General features: G+C 45.6%; 2 protein-coding genes across 2 annotated transcripts; one reads left to right on the forward strand and one right to left on the reverse strand.

The window, feature by feature from the left end:
• Positions 1 to 78: 78 nt before the first annotated feature.
• On the forward strand, positions 79 to 8,653 carry TMEM141 (transmembrane protein 141). Its single transcript, XM_061604448.1, has 5 exons — positions 79 to 288; positions 2,676 to 2,742; positions 5,521 to 5,601; positions 6,813 to 6,923; positions 7,972 to 8,653. The coding sequence occupies exons 1-5, from the start codon at positions 235 to 237 to the stop codon at positions 8,049 to 8,051; spliced, it is 393 nt and encodes a 130-aa protein (XP_061460432.1). The 5' UTR covers positions 79 to 234; the 3' UTR covers positions 8,052 to 8,653.
• Positions 8,595 to 17,480, reverse strand: LOC133373969 (epididymal secretory protein 4-like). Its single transcript, XM_061604467.1, has 7 exons — positions 17,385 to 17,480; positions 17,114 to 17,238; positions 14,274 to 14,326; positions 12,192 to 12,293; positions 11,581 to 11,682; positions 9,203 to 9,264; positions 8,595 to 8,615 (listed from the first exon to the last, which is right to left on the reverse strand). The coding sequence occupies exons 1-7, from the start codon at positions 17,478 to 17,480 to the stop codon at positions 8,595 to 8,597; spliced, it is 561 nt and encodes a 186-aa protein (XP_061460451.1).
• Between the last annotated feature and the right edge of the window lie 3,974 nt (positions 17,481 to 21,454).

The following is a 21,454-nucleotide window of genomic DNA, read 5'->3' on the forward strand; positions in this document are numbered from 1 at the left end:
GCATCGCCCTCGCGGCTCAGCGGGAAGAGAGGCTAGGAAACCACCAACGGGAGGGAGGCGCCGGAAGCGCTTTCTTTGGCCCTGCCTGGCCCTGCGTAGCGCCACCGCCGCCGGCCCTGCAGATGGAGCTGCAGCAGGCAGGCGGCGGCGAAGGGGCAGCCAGAGGCGGAGCGCGGCGCTTGGAGAGGTCCCGGCGCTCCGCCTTCCTCTTCCTCCTTTCCCCCCTCCGCCTGGATGGTGAACGTGGGGCTGTCGCGCGTGGACGATGCGGTGGCGGCCAAGCACCCGGTGGGTCCCCGGCCCGCCGAGCCCCGGAGATCCGGCCCCTGTCAGTCTGTCGCCGGCCTCCCTCTGCGGAAGAGGAGCCCAGGCGGGAGCGCGCGCGCGCTTGGAGACCGGCGGCCACCCATCCCTAGTGTCTGGTTCCCTAGAGGGGAGGGAGGGGGGCTCAGATAGGGGGACGGCGCTAAATAAGAGGGGCGCCAGCCTTTGATTTTTCACAAATACTTTAGAGTCGTGCTTATTCTACGCTTTTTTCCTTACTGCACAAGCAACCAGCGCGCCGTCCGCCCCCGAACTAGTCAAGTAATTAATCCCATAATATCCTATTAAGAGAGCATTTTTTGTGCGTGACAGTACAGTACTGGCCACTAAGGAGAACCTGCTCCTCTTTTTTGGCTGCCCATGCCAGCCATTTTGTGCTGGCACCAGGGCCGGATTTAAACTTGTTGTGGCCCCCAGTTATAACATGAGGGAGGCCCTTCCCTCTTCAACAAATAATAAAAATTTTAAATGCAAAATTAAACGGAATTTGATAGTTGTGTAATATAGGTATTAAAAATGCAAGCTACATGTGTGCACATTATTTAAGAGTTTGTCAAACACATAACAATTAAACAATATAATACTAAGTTATAATACATAATTTAGGTATAGTTTATATATACAAGCAGGCTGTTTTCTGCAAGAATCCAAAAGGCTGCATGTGTACGACATTCTAGAGAATTGTTTACTGTTTATGGCAAGCAAGCAGCAACAATGATATCAATACCTACCAAAAATTATCTTCATTTGGTATGATGTTTATGGTTTTCTGGTGGCAATGCTGTAAACGTTTTCTTTCTTTCTTTCTTTCTTTCTTTCTTTCTTTCTTTCTTTCTTTCTTTCTAACGTGAGGCCCCTCATAATGTGAGACCTTAAGCTGTAGCTTGTTTAGCTTGTACGTAAATCTGGCCCTGGCTGGCACCCACAGTACTTTTAGCAAGATATGAGCTCAGGGGGCCCAGAGCAGACCCGTAACCTAGGGGGGCCTGCCCCAAAACATTTTCTTCCCTCCTAATTTTTTTTTGCAAAAAAAAAAAATTAAATTTATTTAAATAAACGTTAGGCTGGCTATGGGCACAGGCTCAGAGTATGAATGAAGCCAGAAAGGAGCTCTTTTGCCTGAAGGGCAACCCAGGACACACTATTGCTGCCATCAAATCTGGTTGTATATCAGATGGCTGGAATATGATGCACCAGTGAACAGAGTGAACAACACTCCCCTAATCCAGAAGGTTGGGGCTGGACTCTTGATGGGGACAGCCAGCACTTATCACCTCCAAGGCCTGCAGCGAACTAGTCAAATGTAGCTGCAAGAGTCGAAGTGGTTGTGGCTCTAGGTGCGCATGCAGAAAGGCTGGTTGGAAGCACACAGAACTCTGCTGTTGTCACTGTGAGAAGTAAGACAAGCATCAACTGCATGGGGCAATGTACCGTAACATTTACAGTTCATATAGTTACGGCAGCATTTTCAGTGGTTATGTTACATTAACGGTATTCCATCTTGTTTCGTTCTTGCAACTTTCGGGTAGTTTAATTTATGTGTTTAATAAAAAAAACCCTCCTGCTGCTTTTCTAAATGGTACAGTTGCATTCCTTGACCCAGAAAATGTATATTTAGACACCAGGATTGTGATCCAAAGTGGCTCAGAAGCCGAGTTATTGGCAGATAAAGGTTTTTACAGGAATTTGCAAGATGGCTGCCATCATGTGTCTAAAGGAAGGTGGTTCCTATCAAAAATGGAAAGCTATGGCAATGGGTTGCATGCAGGAAAAAACTGGCACTTTTATCTGGAAAGTTCACATCCATCTCAAATCAGGTCTTAAACTTAAACTGCCTGACTGTTTATCAGGGTTGGCAAACTGTTTCTTGTTTGTTTTTTGCTCTAAGGGACCAGGAATGTAGAAACAGTTGTTACCGCTGTGGGTTCCTTCTAGGAGGAAGGGCAGGATATAAATTTAATAAATAAATAAGCACAGAAAGGGAGGGGCCCACGTAAAACCCTTGAGTTGTAGCCAACACATTTTTATTCATAGTAGATGTATTGAAATTAATGGACAGCCTGTTCATTCATTTTAATGGGTCTCCTCTGAGTAGGACTAGAATTAGATATATGAAACCCATAGATAAGTTTTTGGGGGAGAGGTGTATTAGCCATAATAGCTGCATGGGCCCTGCATGTTCAGATGCAGTCTATCTGAATACCTATGAGATACTGGGGGCATGCAATGGGAGGAATGAAGCTTACATCAGCAATGGAGATAGAGGCCATGAATCCAAATGTTGATTGGGAGAATCTTGTTCATAGGTGTGCTCTCTTTTAAAATAGTAATAATTATACCTCTGCTTTCAGGGGCTGCAGGAATATGCCACCTGCCAGTCTTATGCATTCATGAAGGGCATTGGCACATTTATTACAGGTAAGCCCCCTCCTCAGTCTCCCAGAGGGTCAGTGGCTTGTGTGATTTTAAACATCCTTTGTTTTAATATGTTTTTAAGGATTTGTTATAATATATTTTAAAGTCTGTTTTTAGGATCTTGAGAGTGTTTTTGGAGCTTTTGTTTGCCGCCCTCCTTGGTGGTAATAATAATAATAATAATGATAATAATGATAATAATAATGATAATAATTTTGGAACTTAAGAAGCTGCTTTGTACTGGGTCAGTCCACTGACCCATCCACACTGACCGGCAGTGGCTCTCTGGGGTTCTAGGCACAGAACATTCCCAGCTCTCTCTGGAGATTCTGGGGTTGAACCTGGAACCTTCAGGCAAAGCTGGTGCTGTTTAAACATACATGGTTTCACGTCTCCCTAGCTAACACTTCCAAACCAAAAGCATTCTCTGCATTTCTGGACCGCTCTGCACTGCTGATGGGGGCTTGTATTATGGATACTCTTCCATAACAAACCAAACCAACAAAACGAAGGTCACTGAACATAGAAAGCTAGTATGTTACTGTGGTTTTAACAGCTCTGATAATGTTTCTTGTGATTGGTTCCAAGCATTCCACTGTTTTTCTCTAATAGGCTTCCAGCTTATTAAATTAATAATAGCTCATTGTTTTTCTTAATAACCACCATATTTTGTACATATTGCAGAACTCTCTATTTATGTGCAAAGGCTAATCCTGCAGTTTGTGCCCCATCCACATCTGTTGTAGTCCCCAGTGAGATGTCCAGTGCAACATCTGCTGTAACTTGGGAACGGTTTCAGTTGATGCGTCCTGATGACGTGGACAAGGTGCTTGCAATGATGTGGCTAGCAATGTGTCCTCTTGGCCCTTGCCCTTCTTGGCTTATTAAAGCTTGCCAAGGGGGTTTGACTGAGTAGATCCAGGGTGTAGTCAACACACTATTGCAGGAGGGAGCAGTTCCAGCTGCTCTGAAAAAGGTGGTGATCTGAGCACTCCTGAAAAAGCCCATCCTGGACCCATTGGTTTGCAACAACTACCACCCCGTTGCAAATAACTCCCTTTTTAGGGAAGGTGATTGAGAGGGTTTTGGCACAGCAATTGCAAGTACTCTTGGATTAAACAGATTATCCTGACCCATTCCAATCTGGGTTCAGGCTTGGTTATGGGACTGAATCGGCCTTGGTCGCCCTGATGGATGACCTTTATCGGGAGAAGGTCAGGGGGAGTGTGACCCTGTCATTCTTACTTGATGTCTCAGCAGCTTTTGATACCATTGACTTTGGTATCCTTCTGGGCCAACTTGGTGAGATGGGTATTGGAGGCACTGTTTTAAAGTGGTTCTGATCCTATCTCCAAGGTTGTTTTGAGAGAATAGCATTGGGTGATTGTCTTTCGACCCCTTGGCAGTTGTGCTGTGGGGTGCTGCAGGGTACCATCTTGTCCCCCATGCTGTTTAACATCTATATGAAGCCCTTGGGAGAGGTCATCAGGAGATCTGGGGTGAGGTGTCAGCAGTACGCTGATGATACCCAGCTCTATTTCTCTGTAACATCTGAATCAGGAGAGGCCGTGCAAGCCCTAGACCAGTGCCTGGACTTGGTGGTGGGCTGGATGAGGGCCAATAAATTGAGTCTGAATCCTAGCAAGATAGAGATGCTGTAGGTTGGTGGTTCCCAAGTTCAGATAATTGGTCAGTTGCCTGCTTTGATGGGGTCATACTCCCTCTGAAAGAGCAGGTCCATAGTCTGGGGGTGCTCCTGGATCCATCTTTGTCGCTAGAGGCCCAGGTGACCTCAGTAACTAGGAGTGCCTTTTACCAGCTTCAGGTGGTAAGACAGCTGTGGCCGTTTCTGGACCAGGATACCCTGACCACTGTTGTCCATGCACCGATACCCTCCAGGCTGCATTACTGTAATGCACTCTATGTGGGGCTGCCCTTGAGGTTGATCCGGAAGCTGCAGCTGGTGAAAAATGCAATGGTGTGACTGCTCACTGGGGCAGGGTATAGACAACATCTCACCCCACTGCTGAAAGAATTGCACTGGTTACCATTAGCTACTGGGCCAAGTTCAAGGTCGGGGTTTTGGTATACAAAGCCCTATACAGCTTGGGACCAGGAAACCTGAAAGACAGTCTTATCCCTTATACACCCAGTTGATCCCTGCGCTCTGCAGGTGAGGGCCTCCTGCAGATACCATCTTATCAGGAGGTCCATTCCGCACAACATAGGAAGTGGACCTTTAGCGCTGTGGCACCAACTCTTTGGAATTCCCTCCCCTTAAATATGAGACAGGCACCATCTCTGTTGTCTTTTCAGTGCCTACTGAAGACCTTCCTCTTTCAACAAGCCTTTTAAGCAGAGACTGCTTCTGTGTTGGAAGTGCTTGTTAATATATTTTTAAAGCTTTCTTTAAGATGTTTTGTTTTAACATGTTTTAATATATTTCAAAGTCTGTTTTTCAGATGTTTTAGAGTGTTTTTAGTGTTTTGTTCACTGCCCTGGGCTCCTTGTAGGGGAAAAGGCAGGATATAAATGTAATAAATAATTTTATTTATTTATTTATTTATAATTAAGTGCAACACACATTCTTGCATGTATTCAAGGAACTGATCTGCCAAGTTGCCAAAAGCTCTTCTGCCCCTACATCTCTCTCACACACACAGGTCACCCAGTCATCCTTCTGGACTGGCTGTTTCCACTTTGTGCCAGGGACATTGTGTGGGTTTGGCAAAGATGGTGGCTGAGGTGCAGGTGTTAATCTGAGGCTCTGTGTCTGGACAGGTTCTGGAGTGGCCTTCGCAGTTCAAAAACTCAACCGGAAAATGCCCTACCCGCTCCAGTGGAACATTCTCCTCTCCTTTGGTTGGTATTTGAAGAAATTCAGAACTGGAGGGCTTCCCATCCTAAGACATCCCCCCTTGCTTTATTGTGAAGGGCATGACTCGCTCATACTCCTAAGTTCAAGTCAAGTCAATCTTTATTTTCAGTCAACCGACCACAATTACAAACATAGTATTAAGTATTAAAAATAAGACTACTTGGTAACAGAAGTTAAGCTTGGTAACATACTCCTAAGTTATCAGTGTTTGAGCTCACACAAAACTAGGGAGAGGAGAATATTTAGATCAGATACAAAATTTGTCCAGTGTCAACATTCAGTTCATTTGGTCCCAGTGAATGGTTTGGGATCATCCTTGATGCTGAAGGTAAGCAGTGCCTTAGGTAAGAGATGGCAGGGATCCCCTTGAGGCCGCAAAATATAATCAATACAACTTTAATGTACTTTTCTTTTTTAAAGCTCTGAAGCCGCATCCCAATTTTCTGCCTAAGTTTCAGGTAGTATGCATTTTTCATGGTAGCCTGTTTTTCTCTGCTTTCTTTAGACAGACGACAGGTAAGAAATTAGGCCTGTAGATATATTAAAGTTAAAGTATTAAGGAAGAGAGGGGAAGGTAAAGTCATATGAGTGGGAAAGAGTTTTCTAACGCTATACTATTAATTTTAATAAAAAAGTGTTCATGTCTCTGTGAATCATTCTGGTTGTTGATTATTTAATATTCCTCTCTGGAAAGTCAGTATAATAATTAGGGTAATTTCCCATATTATTTGTAACCTCTTTATTGTTGGAAGTTTTACTTTACTTTTTCAAATGGATGAATTTTCACATCCCTGCCCCCAATTCTGGCTCTGTTTACCATGCTTTTTATAGAGGGTATTCTTTGCATTTGTAAATCTGATTTGTTGTATGATATACCTTTGAGTTGTTTGAATCTTTGCAAAGGCCCTTGGCCGTAAGTAGTGAAGGTTTGACACAGGCCAAATTTCAGGGTTTGGATTTTGATGTTGTTTGATGTAAACATTTCAGTGTTCAAACTGTTTGCATCAATAACTGACTCCAAATTTCTCCTGTTTTGGTGAAGACTGAGATCTTTCCCTGCCCCTCCCCCTCCCGCTCAAATTTGGGAACAGGCCATATACCGAATTCAGTGACATTTATTTCTGAGCAAGCAAATTTTTAAATCTGCTCCTTGAAATTTTTCCATATCTATGAACATTCCTCTTGGTATTTCCAGTTGTAGGTTCAGTTGCCAGCTACGCAGTGACTCGGCGGGAGACGCAGAAGTGTTCTGACTTATGGATCTTTCTGGAGAGTGAACAACACGGCCCCCCAGATGTAGCCAAAGGTGAGCAAGGTGGAGGGGCTGAAAGAGATGGAGAAGGATGACTAAAAACAATCCAGGCACAACCCAGTGCCCCCCAATCACCCCAGCATCATACTGCTATGCTGACTAGGGCTGATGGGAGTTATGGGGACACTAGATTGGTTTGGAAAGTGTAAAGAGGTTGGGACCGGGGAGGAGGCAATTAAGAGCAGGGAGACCTGACAGAAGAAGGTGCAAAATGATTTTGCACAATTCTGTTCCTGCTCATTGTAGAGTGGGGCAAAGAGTTCCATGCACTTTCAGACCCATCTATGCAATCTTCAGAGCTAGAAACTTGCTTTTACTGTGGAGTGCTTTGGTTCAGCCATGCCTTCTTTGAGAATATCCCATGCCATTCTCTCCTTTTCTTCCTGATTTTATATAGATATGTTGGCAGTTGATGAAGGCGGAAGCTGAAACGTTTTGTTAATATAATAAAAACCTCTGTTTGGTTAATCACAATTACGTTTACATATATATATATATACACAGAGAGAGAGAGAGAGAGAGACTAGTGATGGGCTCCGTTTCTACAATAATTGGATTTGTCATCAGATTAATTATTATTTCTGATATTCTCTATCTTTGTGGAGAGAATTTTAACGTAGCAACTCTCCGTGCCTGGTTTCCAATTCATTTTTCTTCTTGTTGTCTGATTCATTTTTTTTATTTGCTTTGAAATCATCAATAGTGTGAGTGATACTTTTACTTACTTTCTTTGTGAGCGCTTCAAATGTGTATTCCCTTTCACTGATATATATATATATATAAATAATTTCCTGCAAGAGATGCTTATTAGTCCTGCATAGGCCTGCTGCTTTGGTGTCACATTTGCGGGATTCCCAGAGGCTGGGTGTTTGGAGACGACGGACCTGCTGCTCTTCATGTTCTTTCCTTTATGGAGATCCTCTTCACTGGCTGATTTTGGTTGCAGAATTGTTCATCGGGAGGCCTCTTTCGCTGTTTCCTTAGTTTTGCAGCCCTTGGAGTTTTGCTGGCAGTCCCACTTCCATTTCTCTTCCCTCTGCAGAAAAAGCACCCAGTTTGGATCCCCAAAAGAAGGCAGAGGGGGGAGTGAAAAGGAACAAGTACGGAGATGTCGTGGAGTAGCCAGAAGATCCCCCAGCAGAAACTTTCTAGTGGGAGGCTCACGGAGTCAATGCATCAAACTCAAGGCTTGGGGAGGATGCAGGGAGGTGAAGCAAACTAATCATGGCTGAAGCAGGCTTTGTGGGCTTTCCATAGCCTGGGAAAACATCTGGGGATCCTAAGAGATCTGTAGGCTGTGGGAGTGGGGAGATTCTTCCATACTGCATTGAGCTGTTTATTTACCCCAGCTCAGGGATGGACTGGAGGTCATCTTCAAATTGCATCCAATTCCCCTTCCTTTGGCTGCAGTATCCACTTATGGCAGCACAAGATGTGAGGTCACTGTATCCTACATTTCCCCGCCTACCTCTGGCTATAGCCAATCCTTTGGAACCGGAGGGAGGGCAGTTGAATATCCCGCCCCACATTTCCCTAGCTAAATGTTAAGAGGGAGAACTAGAGTTTTGGTGGTCGACCTCCAACCCTTTCTCCGATGGGAGGTAACACCTTGTTTGACTTTTAAACATGTCTCTCCAAGTGCCAGTCTCGATATGCTGAACCCATTTATGCAGACGGCCTCTCTGCCTGCAAGGAAGCAGAATAAAATGTCCAAGAGAGTCTAAGCCTGTGGCTGTGTTGGTGGATTTTTTTACTTTAGAGGATCAGGAGTAGGGATGGAGTTCGCTGTCTGTGTTTCGTGTTTCAATTTGTCAAATTCCTTATGTTGCTGTATAATTCATATAATGTAGACAGCACCAGCTGATTACAAACATAATTACATAAACAATTATGTAATTCTTGGCACAGATTTTTTTTTAAAAAATACAGTTTCGCTGACAACCACAAATGCACACAAAGAGTGGGAGCCTATTCAATGGCAACACTAACATGCAGATTATTCCAGAATTTCGATACCAAAGACTGATTTTGCAGATATTCTACACCATCTCTAGTCAGGAGCAGTCGCGTGCTGTCAGGGGACAGTGGTTCTCGATGGAGAGCCTGGCTTGCATGCGGTCTGAAGTGGCAATGCCTAGATGTGGCTGGACTTCATGATGGGAGGTGAGAAGGGGAGATGATATTTGGGGGGGAGTCTGTTAAGCAGCTGCTGTGTGCAATTGTTGCCCAAACTGAATCCCCATTTCTCAGAGGTGACGAAGTTTGCCAGTTACCTCTGGAAGGAAGAAGATCATTGTCTCAGCATTTTCCTCTTTTACAGACAGTGGGCATTTCTCTGTGGGCAATAAAGACAGAGAGAGAGAGAGAGAGAGATCCACAGGGAGCATAAAAAGAGGCTACTGAGCTGTATGGATTCTGTGGGGCTGTTGGGAGGAGATGTCCAAGGGTTGCATTCAACTAAGCCCTACTCAAAGTAGACTTGTTGAAATTAATGAAACGAAGTTAGTCCTGTCTATTAACTTCAATGAATCTATTTTGAGTAGAACCAGCATTGAATGTCTATGTCATCCTTCATGCTGTGTTTAGTTACACTAATGGAACTCCCTGCCACAAGAAATGGTGAGGGTGTTACTCCTAAATGGCTTTTACATCATTAAAGGGTTCAAGGATTTCTACAGTCTTTCCACAAGTACTGGGACCCTGCACCAAAATTCCAAGGCTTTTGGGTTGGATTTTACTTCTAAATAAAAAGATCAAAACCTGTTTCTGTAGGCTGACAGCAGCAGGTAGAAGCTGCAGGTGACTGAATGCACCTCCAGATAAAAGTATTCCCAGCATATATAAAAGGAGCATGTCAGTGAGAAGGGCAGGCTAGACTCCCCAGGCTCTGACATGCTAATTTTCTGCGTGCAGGGAATTTGGAAGGGCAATCAATCATTTGAAGCTCTTCCTCAGCCGTCTAGATTGGTACTGTCCCATTGTGAATGTGCCTCGGCCTTTGCCAGCGTGGTGCCCTGCAGATGTTTTGCGCTAAAACTCCCATCAGCCCCTGCATTGTCCTGCCATGCTGCAGTAAATAAGAGGGCTCTGCTGGCTGGGGCTGATGTAGTCCAAAACATCTGCAGGGCACCAGGTTGGCAGAGGCTGGTTTACAGACTCACCAGCTGTTTGTGAGAACATTTAGCTAATAGCTGTATCCTCAAGGCCGTGGACAGAGTTATGCATACATCTCTAAACAAGCTAAAATACACTTCCCACAGAAGAATACCAAGATTCCAGCAGTAAAGCACATCAGAAAAAGCGGGAAACACATTGACCCCAATGAGAAAAGCACACTTGGAAGTAAAGCAGTCCTGAATGCACGATCAAAAGTGGGTACCAGATGTGGGTGCACCCTTGGGGGTGCTGTCCCATGAAGTAGGACCCATGATGGGAAAGGCCTCTTCTCTGGTCCTCACCGTGATTGGAATGTAAACAGCCACAGCCTGTTTCGCAGCGGTCTGCGACTGACGCCCGCTGGCAGGTGTCCTTTCATGTCAGCCGTCACTCAGCCCCAGGACGTGGGCAGGGGACCTTTCACGCTGGGCTCAATGCTTACTTGGTCAGATTGCTGGGCAGGCTGCAGAGTCCCCACCCACCCTCTCACCCGCTGTCTGAATCTACACAGAGCAATATTTGCATCTGTACATATAAATTAGCATATGTAAATGTGGGGCAAATCTGTGCCATTAGTCCTGGACCTTAAAGTCCTTACAATGCCCCTGTTCAGCCCTGAAAGTCTTGACTCCATGAATCTGGGCCAGGACTCCCTGGCCTAAACAGGAGAGGATTCCTTCCCCCACCAGTGATGCACCCACACACACATGCTCACACACAGGGGTGTAGTCATCCAGGCTGTCGGGGTCTTAGACCCTTTTGGGGGAGCACGGTCCCTATATCTTTAGCATCCTAGGAGACAGCATGAAAGGGGAGACAGGGAAGAGTCTTCTAACATGCTTTATTGTCCTTTCCTGCTGATTGGAGCCAGTCAGAGTGAAAGGAGGTGAGTTAGTCATTGAGAAGACCCTTCTCAGTAGCTAACAAGCTCCCCTTTCATGCTTATTGGCTCCTAGGGATATCTATTGTGAGAAAAGGCATTAGCAAGGATCTCATTCTCAACCCAGCAGCAAAAAAGGGTGTGTGGCTGGGACTACCCTAAAGGGACCCTGCACTTCTGAATTTGCCAGTATACTACTGCTCACACATCTGCATGAGACATAAGAACCTTGCAGGGTGCTGACTTGGTTCTCCCCACAGCCCCTCTGCCCCTCTCCCTTAAGCCACAGGGAGGGAGGGGAACATTGGTCACTTTTGGTTTCTGAAGCAATTGCATGAAAATTCTTCAGCATTTTAGTGCAAATTACTCGCAGTTTTGAGATGTGCACATTTTTGCAAGCAATGTCTCCTAATTTAGTGCATTTTTGCATGTTATTTTCGCTGATTTTTATGCACATTTTCCCCCAATGCATGTTTGTAAACACTGATTGATTGGAGAACTGTGTTGCAAAATTCTGAGAAGACACCCACTAAATTGCCGTGTGGATGAGCCCTGAGTTTCAAAGGGCTGTGTGCTGGTTCTCATGTTTTTTGGAAGGTGCAAATCTGCCCTTACCATCTCTGCCTGGAAACGTGATGTCAGTCAGAGAGAATCTCAGATACTCTACGTCCTCCTTGAAGTATTCCCTGATGCTGTTGGGCACCTGTTCTTCGCTGCCTTTAAACACAAGCAAGGAGTTGAATGAAGGAGGTGTTTGCTTTGCCTACAGGAAAGTGAAATCCTCTGCTCTAAATAAAATCTGGTCCCTCCCTTTGCTACTGCCATTCTCTCCTGGATACGTGGACTTGTTGGGGGGGGCACCTTTTTCTTAGAAGCTGTTGTGTAGCTCTCAGAAGCTCTCTGGAGATAAAATGGTGGTCACCAAAAGGAGCTCCGGAGCTGGGTTGTGAGTTCCCCGTTCCCTCCAAATGCCCCCACCCCAAGGAATCAACCAAAATGTACCCCCACTCTCCATGAATAGGGTGCTGATGAAACAGGGTGCCATTTTGGCCCAGACCACCTCAATCATGATTTCTGTATGCAGTTTGGGGAACCTTTTTGGCTGAACGGCAGAGTCTAAATGCTAAAATTAAATAAATGAAATTGCCCACCCATCTACCCATCTCGTTTCTCTTCACAGTTTCCATGGGGTCCAACCCTCCCCCTTCCATCTCCAAACCACGTACCAAAAAGATACAGGGCTCTGTCAGCTGGTGTCACAATATACAGAATTAGGTACTGTTCATAATCTGTGTCCACGACGTAGATGGTGGTTTCTGTATCTGCACCTACAAGAGATGAATTCAAGCTCTTTGCTACAACACTTGGGGGAGGGGGTGTAAACACTCCCAGCTAGCCAGCTAGCCTGCAGTTTATTATTGGGTTCCTGCACTGAGCAGGGGTTTGACTCGATGGCCTTATAGGCCCCTTCTAACTCTTATGATTCTATTAGCTCCCAGCACAATAAAGCTATTTCTCTCTTTCACTTAATGCTAGGAAATGGCCATACCTTTTTCATGCTGCAAAAGGCACATGACTAATTTGATATTGGGGTCAATTACACTTGAGTGATGTCCACTGGTGGGGCTTTTACTGTCTCCCATCCACCCACCCTAAATTGCAAGGCCTGTCCCAAATGATTTTTTTAATGTCATCTCAGTTTCAGAGTGGTATGCTGCGTCAATTTGTGGGGTAGGGGGGCAAAACAGAAGCAAAATGCACCCCCTGCACATTTATTTATTAAATTTACATCCCACTTTTTCTCTCAGAAGGAGCCTAGTTCAGCAAGCAAGCAACAAAACACTAAAACATCTATAAAAACAAAACTTCTTTAAAACATCTTTTTGAAAAATCTTTTAAAACATCTTAAAAACAATTCCAACACAGATGCAGACTAGGATAAGGTCTCTACTTAAGGCTTGTTCAAAGGGGTGCTGGAAATCTCTGAAGCTTAAGGAAATAGGCCAAAGGTTTGTTTGTTTGATATTAAATTTATATCCCACCCTTCCTCCCACAAGGTGCCCGGGGCAGCAAACAAAAACACTAAAAACACTCTGAAATGTATTAAAACAAGACATCTTTAAAAACATCTGTTTTAAAAAAGCTTTAAAAACATCTTTAAAAGCAATTCCAACACAGAGGCAGACTGGGATAAGGTCTCTACTTAAAAGGCTTGTTGGAAGAGGAAGGTCTTCAGTAGGTGCTGAAAAGATAACAGAGATGGCACCTGTCTAATATGTAAGGGGAGGGAATTCCACAGGGTAGGTGCCACCACACTAAAGCTCTGCTTGCTGGGTATATAAAGGGAAAGACAATCTTTCAGGTATCCTAGTCCCAAGCTGTATAGGGCTTTGTACACCAAAACCAGAACCTTGAATTTGGCCCGATAGCTAATGCGCAGCCAGTGCAATACTGTCAGCAGTGGGGTGAGATGTTGGCAATACCCTGCCCTGGTGAGCAGCCATGCCATCACATTTTGCACAAGTTGCAGCTTCTGGACCAACTTCAAGGACAGCCCCACATAGAGTACATTACAGTAATCCAGCCTGGAGGTTACCAGTGCATGGAGAACAGTGGTTAGGCTATCCCGGTCCAGAAACTGCCACAACCAGCTGAAGCTGGTAAAAGGCACTCCTAGCCACTGAGGTCATCTGGGACTCTAAGCGACAAAGATGGGTCCAGGTGCACCATAGACTACGGACCTGCTCTTTAAGAGGGAGTATGACCCCATCCAAAGCAGGCAACTGACCAATTATCCAAACTCGGGAACCACCAACCCACAGCGTCTCTGTCTTGCTAGGATTCAGATTCAGTTTATTGGCCCTCATCCAGCCCACTACCGAATCCGGGCAGCTGTCCAAGGCTTGCACAAACTCTCTCGATTCAGATGTTACAGAGAAATAGAGCTGGATATCACTGACACCTCACCCCAGATCTCCTGATGACAGCTCCCAAGGGCTTCATATAGATGTTAAACAGCATGGGGGACAAGATGGTACCCTGCGGCACCCCACAGCAAAACTGCCAGGGGGCAGAAAGACAACCTCTCAGTGCTATTCTCTGAAAACAACCCTGGAGATAGGACCAGAATCACTGTAAAACAGTGCCTCTGATAATAATCTCTCCAAGTTAGCCCAGAAGGATACTATGGTCAATGATTTCAAAAGAAAAAGAGTTGCTAATTTGTCCCTATGGTAGGACTTTAATCATTTCTAGACTCTACCATAGAAACCAGAATGGTTGGTACTTACGGGAAAAGGTGAATTTACCTTTTTCACCAGCATGTTTCAACTGGAAATTGATATCTGTACACGTTGATCCTCTACAAATGAGAGAAAGATAAAGGAACTTTTGAGATCAAGCACCCAGTCTCAAGGCCTGAAAAGAAAATTTCTACACTGAGCAGTCTACCTCATCTCTCTCAATTCAATTTGTGCTTTTCTTAAGAAGTTTGAATAACATCCAAATTAGGGCATATCTGGGGGCTCAGATTCAAAACGCCCTCCTCTCTGACAGATGGGCAACCAGCCACTTAAATCCTTACTTAATTTTCTGGCTTTCAGATGCTATCCAACTAATGGCAGAAATACCTGCCTTTTGCTTATTCATATGGAAGATTTCTCTACTAGTGCTGTGCCAAAATCTGCCCCCGAATTTCTCCAAAATTTTCTTCCCCTGCGAAAGAGGCTTCCATCCCATTCCCTCACTCTCGTTATAATTTCTGCAGAAATTCAGGGGGGTTGGAGCTTAGCTTCTTATCGGAAGGTGGCCAAGGGTGGGGTGTGTGCATGCGTTTTCCATTCCAAGAATCATGTCTCCAGCACTCTGTGGCCTCCCCGGCTGCTCATGTCTTCCGATCTGAAAATGTCCCATGGGAGCAGTTACCCCCTGATTTATTTATTTTATTTATTTATTAAATTTATTAGTTGCCCATCTGGCTGGTTGTCCAGCCACTCTGGGCGACGTACAAGATAAAAAAACAATACATTAAAACGTTAAAATTTAAAACCATAACAGTAAAAACCTAACCCACCCCAAAAGCCTGCCTGAAGAGCCAGGTCTTCAAGGCCCGGCGGAAGCTCATCATAGAAGGGGCATGATGGAGGTCATTTGGGAGAGAGTTCCATAGGGTGGGGGCCACTATTGAGAAAGGCCTCTCTCTAGTCCTCACCAGTCTAGCTGTTTTAACCGGTGGGATCAAGAGAAGGTCTTCTGAGGCTGATCTTGTTGAGTGGCATCCCTGATGATGCTGGAGGCGCTCCTTCAGATAGACTGGGCTAAAACCATGTAGGGTTTTAAAGGTCAAAACCAACACCTTGAATTGGGCCCGGTAAACAACCGGTAGCCAGTGCAACTCCTTCAGCACTGGAGTGATGTGATCTTGCCGGCGGCTGCCTTTAATCAGACAAGCCGCCGCATTCTGTACCAGTTGCAGCTTCCGGACCGTTTTCAAGGGTAACCCCACATAGAGCGCATTACAGTACTCTAGGCGAGAGGTGACAAGGGCATGTACCACCGGTCTTCCCTTGGGCCTTCCTTGAAGCATGGGGACCTACAAAGGCTATGTGGATGATTTATAGAATGCAATGACCTCACAAACACCCCTTCAAAAGTAAGGCAAGGGTGACAGGAGGTAGCCAAGGACTGCTACTCACCCCCCCTTGCTCGATCCAACTGAGCCAGATGTATACATGGCCAGGGGGAGGGGGAATGATGTGGCACCCTAAAGAGGCTGACTCAGCCCCCACCTACATAATAAGGCAATGGGAAGGCGGAGGGGGGGGGCAGAGTAAGAAACAGCAGCAACAAACTGGAGATTTGGGGTGAACCTTCCCACAACCTCAGAGGCAGTAAGGAAAGCAGGGAAGAGGCAGGCATAAGGTTGTGGGGGGGAGGGAGCAACTCAAACACAGGCCTGTGAATGGAACAGCTACACAGTCTTGGGCACAGGAGATACCGGGGGGGGAGAAAGTGGCTATAGAGCTTTGAGCAGTGATTTAATACTGTATAGTTAAGCCTCTCAGGAGCCTTGTGATGAAAAGAGTCCAAGACCTCCTTCCAAACAGAATAAGGGACTCCCCAAGCTGCCTCCACAAGACTGACTAGCTATGGCCCACTGAAGGGATCCTGTTCCACTGCCGCATCTCTCAGGTGCTATAACAGGACAGTGACACAGACCCTGCCTGCACCCCACTCATTTTTGTCCCCTTTTACAATTTTTGCATGCAATTTCTTTTCTCCTTCATTGATGGAGAATGGTCAGAAGATAAATATCTGGTCCAACTCTCTTAGGTATACCACTCTTCAGCAAAGCTTCCATGGCAATTTCCAAAGGCAGGTGCAATACAGGAAGGAAGATTATATATACCAAGTTACAGCATGTTAAAACACATTAACTAGCCCAGGAGGTAAGCAGAACAATCTTGGTGCCAGGCAGACACACACACACACGCCACAGAGGGAATTCCAGCAACAGGGTCCGATAACTGGTCACAACCCGCCTTATGTCAAAAAATCAGGGAGGAGGGGAGGATCTGTCCCAGCATGAAGGTTGGTTTGAAAGCAGGTGCCCTTCACATGCCTGGGCCTTAAAGCCTTAAAAGTCTTCATCACCAGCACTTTGATTTGTGCTCAGAAGCAGAGCAAAAGCCAAAGAAGCGCCTTCAATACTGGCCAGACATGTTCCCACTGACCAGTCCAAAGGTCCTGGCAGCTGAATTTTGAACAAATGGTGGTTTCTGAACAGTCTTTGAGGGCCGCCCCACATTTCACACATTGCAGTGATCAATCCTAGAAGTTATTACAGCATGGATACATGTCGCCAGGATATCTCAGTCATGGAGAAGCCACAGCTGGGACATCAGCCTGAATTACTCCTTCCACAGAAGTTTCCTAGGCCTCCAGCGACAAAGCTGGACCTAGGGGCATCCTCAGACTTGTCCTTTGTGTGGACTTCAACCCCATCCAGAAGAAAGCCTGAGCACTAGCGTCATAAGATGGAGAGGAGAGAAGCTAGAAACAAGTAAGTAAATGTGCCTGAAGAGGATTTGGGGGACTGACTCAGCACTACGCTAGTGGTGACTCACGAGGTTAAACTCCATGCACTTACTTTTGGATGTTCCTTTGGAGTGCGAGATTCCCTTGCTGCCGGGGCGAAATGTGGATGTCTCCAGCAAGGACCTTCTGCTCTGTTCCACTGACTACCATTGCAATGCGGTACCAGGTCCCCTCAATCTGCAAGGCAGGAAGGGGTCCTCATTACCCATCTAAGGGTTGCTGTGGTTTATGATGCATCTTTCATGACTCTGCCCTAACTTTAAACCTAACCCTAGGAGCCCATCTTCCCTGTTTTCCCTAAATGTCCTCTTAAAATCTCTTACCCTTTCAGACTTAAAGTATGGTTCCAAGGGGATCAAGGGTGGAATGTCAGAGGTGCCAACAAGGCCCAGTCCAAGGATGACCAGCAAAGCTTCCATGGTTGGGTGACAGCTCTCTCTTGCTCCTTGCCAGGAACCGGGAACCCAAAGGGATGACTCAGTCCCGCAAAAGCCCGTAGCTTTGTAGCCGGTCGTCAAGATTATTCTATGTGAAAGAAGGAAGGAACTCCACACAAAGGGATAACAGGATTATTTTGAGAGGGAATTGGTTTACTTTTTTTGCAGTGAGATTGCAGGAGGGAGCAACTCCTGACAGCTCGGATATATCGAGCACACCACAACCTGTTCTTCAGATTGCAGATTATCTCTTGCCAAAGTGTGGGTGGCAATGCCCAATGGGCTTTATCCCCCGGTGGCTGTTTCTGATTTACTCCAAGGACATGGAGGTCCTTCTGTGGGCAGGAGGAAAGGTAAATCTACCGAGGGCTTTCTTTGGAGAACAAGCATGCCACGCGTCAATCTCTCCCTTGCTGGAGGTGGAGAGGAGAGATATGCTGCCGAAAAAAATGAGTAGCCTTTTATCATCTGCATCTGGCAAGGACTGTGTTGAGGTTTTAATCAGACCTGAAGTCCACTGCTCACCTCAACGCACCCGGATAGAAGTGCGAGCTGAGATAGGGTCCTGATTAAGAGAGTCACCCAGATATCAAGTAAGACACAGACAACTTCTTGATCAAAAAGGGCTTTCACACTCACACGGGCACAACAGCCTGGCAAGGATGAGAGCAGCTCTTTATTGTTCAGCATGACAATATATAGCATCCTGAAACGTACTATCAATAAACAAAATGTAACTAAAACAAGAGAAAAGTAACAGGCCTAAGCTACATATCACTTGTTACATATCAAAGTCAGGAAGTTTCTCTTTGAAAATCAGATCCCATGTCCGTCTCATCCTGAGATAAGGAATGGTATGTTAGGGTGAAGTAACACTTTGGGGCACCATAAACGAAAGACACATATACAAAGAGATACATATGGCCCTGAGAACTATCTCCAAGGAATATTCTATTACACACATCTGAAGGGATATTGACACATTGGGGGAGACTGGAGTCATTTATTACAAAGGATAACAACATGGCATGAAGGGAGTTGAGAATACACAGAGTACAGGAAAATAAAACAGTCAAGGACAGCTGAATGATTATCTCGTCCGGAACATAGTTGCAGCCTGGCAGGTACCATTTCAGGCGCTTTCCCACAGTCAAGAAATGAAACTTAAAGAACACTTTCCTGTCCGTTGGGCCCATAGTGCTTTGCAACTTTGGTTCTGCTGTGCTATTGTGATTTTAGATCAACTTAACTGAGGCCTTACCCTGATTTGTCCTAACAACTGCTTTCATCTAGAAGCTGAGGGTTGATTGCGGATGCCTGGGGCTTCCTTTAAGGCAGCTTTCCCCAGCCCAGTGCCCTACAGAAGTTTTGGACTACAACTCCCATCAGCCCCAGCCAGCACAGCCATATTGACTACTCTAGCACAGCTGTGTAGGGAGTTGTAGTCCAAAGCTTCTGGAAGACACTAGGTTGGAGATGGCTGCTTTAAGGGTGCAGGGTTATGGTCCAGTCAGCAGTCATCCATCAGCAAAGTCTGGCACACAGGCCGCAGGAATGCTTGTGCACCGAAGGTGGACGGGTCAAATAGCATTCCCGCCATTCTACGTCCTGCATGCTAGCAGAATGCTCAAGCTGTCTGAAATTCGGTGTGCAACATCTGTGTGTGGAGAGGCCTAATCAGGCCTACCATGAAGACAGTTCTGTTCAGAAGTGAATGTCCCCAGTGCAGCAGAGGGCATGGAGGGGGGGATTGGAATGGCTGCCAGCAAAATTGCTTTGGCAGCGACCATCAGCCAGGAAATTATTACTATGAGGAAACTCAAGAACAAGGATTTTAAAAGGAAATGGAGTTTAATCAGATCAGCCACTCCCAAACCTTAAATGAGTGCTTTTGCTGCTGATGTGAAAATGTGCAGAACTGAATTTAAGATTGGAAAAATGAGAAACTGAGGGGAATGTAAATTAACAGATTCGCCCATCCTTATTTGTCACAGGTGCTTGAGGGTATACATGCTTTGACTTCCATGTGGAAGCTGTATTGATAAGCAACATTGGAGCTGCTGATCCATACCATGGCCTTGACAAATGGACATTCCCAAAGTTGTAGACTATGGGGGGACACAAAAGGTTTTGGGAGCAGCAGCTGTCATTTTGAGTCCCCATTTTCATTTTGAGCTGCTTATCTCCTGCCTGCCTGCTTGAACATTAGATGCTGGAAATTTTAACACAGAAGAGAAATAATTTCATGAATTAGTTTTGTATGGACTGTTGACTTTTGACTCATCCTTACTTTTGACTACTAGGGATCAGAGCTTGGAAAAGTTACTTTTTTTGAACTATAACTCCCATCAGCCCAATCCAGTGGCCATGCTGGCTGGGGCTGATGGGAGTTGTAGTTCAAAAAAGTAACTTTTCCAAGCTCTGCTAGGGGTGTGTGAGAAAATCGATTCAGTTCTCACTCTCATTCACTTCTCCCTCACTAGCGATTCCCACCTTTCCTCCTCAAGCTTGATGATGCTTTCTTTGCACATCCATTGCCATGGCACCTTTGTGCTTCCAACATTCTTTCCTCTTGGGTATTATAGATGAGCTGGCCCCTCAAATGCTGCCAGCACACAAGCAAAACGATGCAGTGTTCCTGTTAAACCAGCAGGCCAGTGTGAAATGACAGAGTTGGAAGGCATTCCAGAGGTCATCCATCCCAACCGCCTGCCAGTGCTGGGAATCAATTGCTACCGGATCTGTGACAGGTGGCACTACAGCCTCTGCTTTGACTCCTCTTAGGATCCGCCTTGTAAAGGCAGTCAGCTCTGCTATTGAAGAACTCATCAGGTCTTCCTAATGTTTAGCTCCTTGAGACACAGCACAAAATGATGCTCGCACACTCGTGCTTGGAGAGACCCTGCGTGGAGTCATGACGAGGATGAGTTCCTGGGAGAGGCTGAGGTTGGACTTCTACCACCACCACCACTTCCTCCTCCTCTTGCTGCTGCTGCTGCTGGCTGCCCAACTAGCCGGTGAAGACGGAGACACCGGCGAGGAAGATTTGGAGGGGGCCCCGTCGGAGGCAGGTCCTCCTGGCCACGGGACCAGTCACTGGAACTACACAGACGAGGCCGAATGGGGCTCTGATTTTCCCTATTGTGGGGGTCACATGCAGTCCCCCATCAACATCAACACGACAGCCACCCTCTTTAACCCCCAGCTGAAGCCCGTCCTGCTCTCTGATCACAACCTGTCTCCCGGAAAGATGCTCCACCTTCAGAACAATGGACGCTCAGGCCCACTGAGGCTTGAGTCCTGGATCTTCGCAGCCGGCGGGCGCTCCCACCCGCCCCCCTGGGAGGAAGGAGCGGCAAGAGAGACGGCAGCAAGCCGCACCAGGGGAGCGATAACCTTTTACCTGCTTGTCGCCCTCCTCCACGGTCAACATAATTTCAGTTTTCTGACACTCTCATAGAGCGGGAAGGGCGGCTTACAGGCTTCCCTTGGTGAATTCTGACTTTTGTACTGTGTTTATGTACGTGTTTATGGATATGGATATTGTTATGTAAATTAAGTTGATATCTTTTTATTGTGCCTTTTGTATTGTAAACTGCTTTGAGATATTTTAGATAGTAAGCGGTCTATAAAGGGAAATAATAATAATAATAATAATAATAATAATAATTTAAAGCTGAATATATCAAAAGCGTGCTTTCTGAAACAATATGAGAACCAAAACACAGCCATCCTTTGAAATTTGCACTTATCTAAATTTTGTGATATAGTTGGTCCAACTAAACAATGTTAACACAAATGCATACATTTAGAGAAAAATGAATATATTAATAAAGTAACATACAAAAATGCATTGTATTAGCAGAAATTCCTTGCAAAAACTATGCACATTAGTCAAGACTCCATGCAAAAATGTGTGTGTTAGGAGAGATTTACACCAAATCAGAGGATGGCAA

This window comes from Rhineura floridana, chromosome 20, assembly GCF_030035675.1.
Source record: "Rhineura floridana isolate rRhiFlo1 chromosome 20, rRhiFlo1.hap2, whole genome shotgun sequence".
NCBI classification, from domain to species: Eukaryota; Metazoa; Chordata; class Lepidosauria; order Squamata; family Rhineuridae; genus Rhineura; species Rhineura floridana.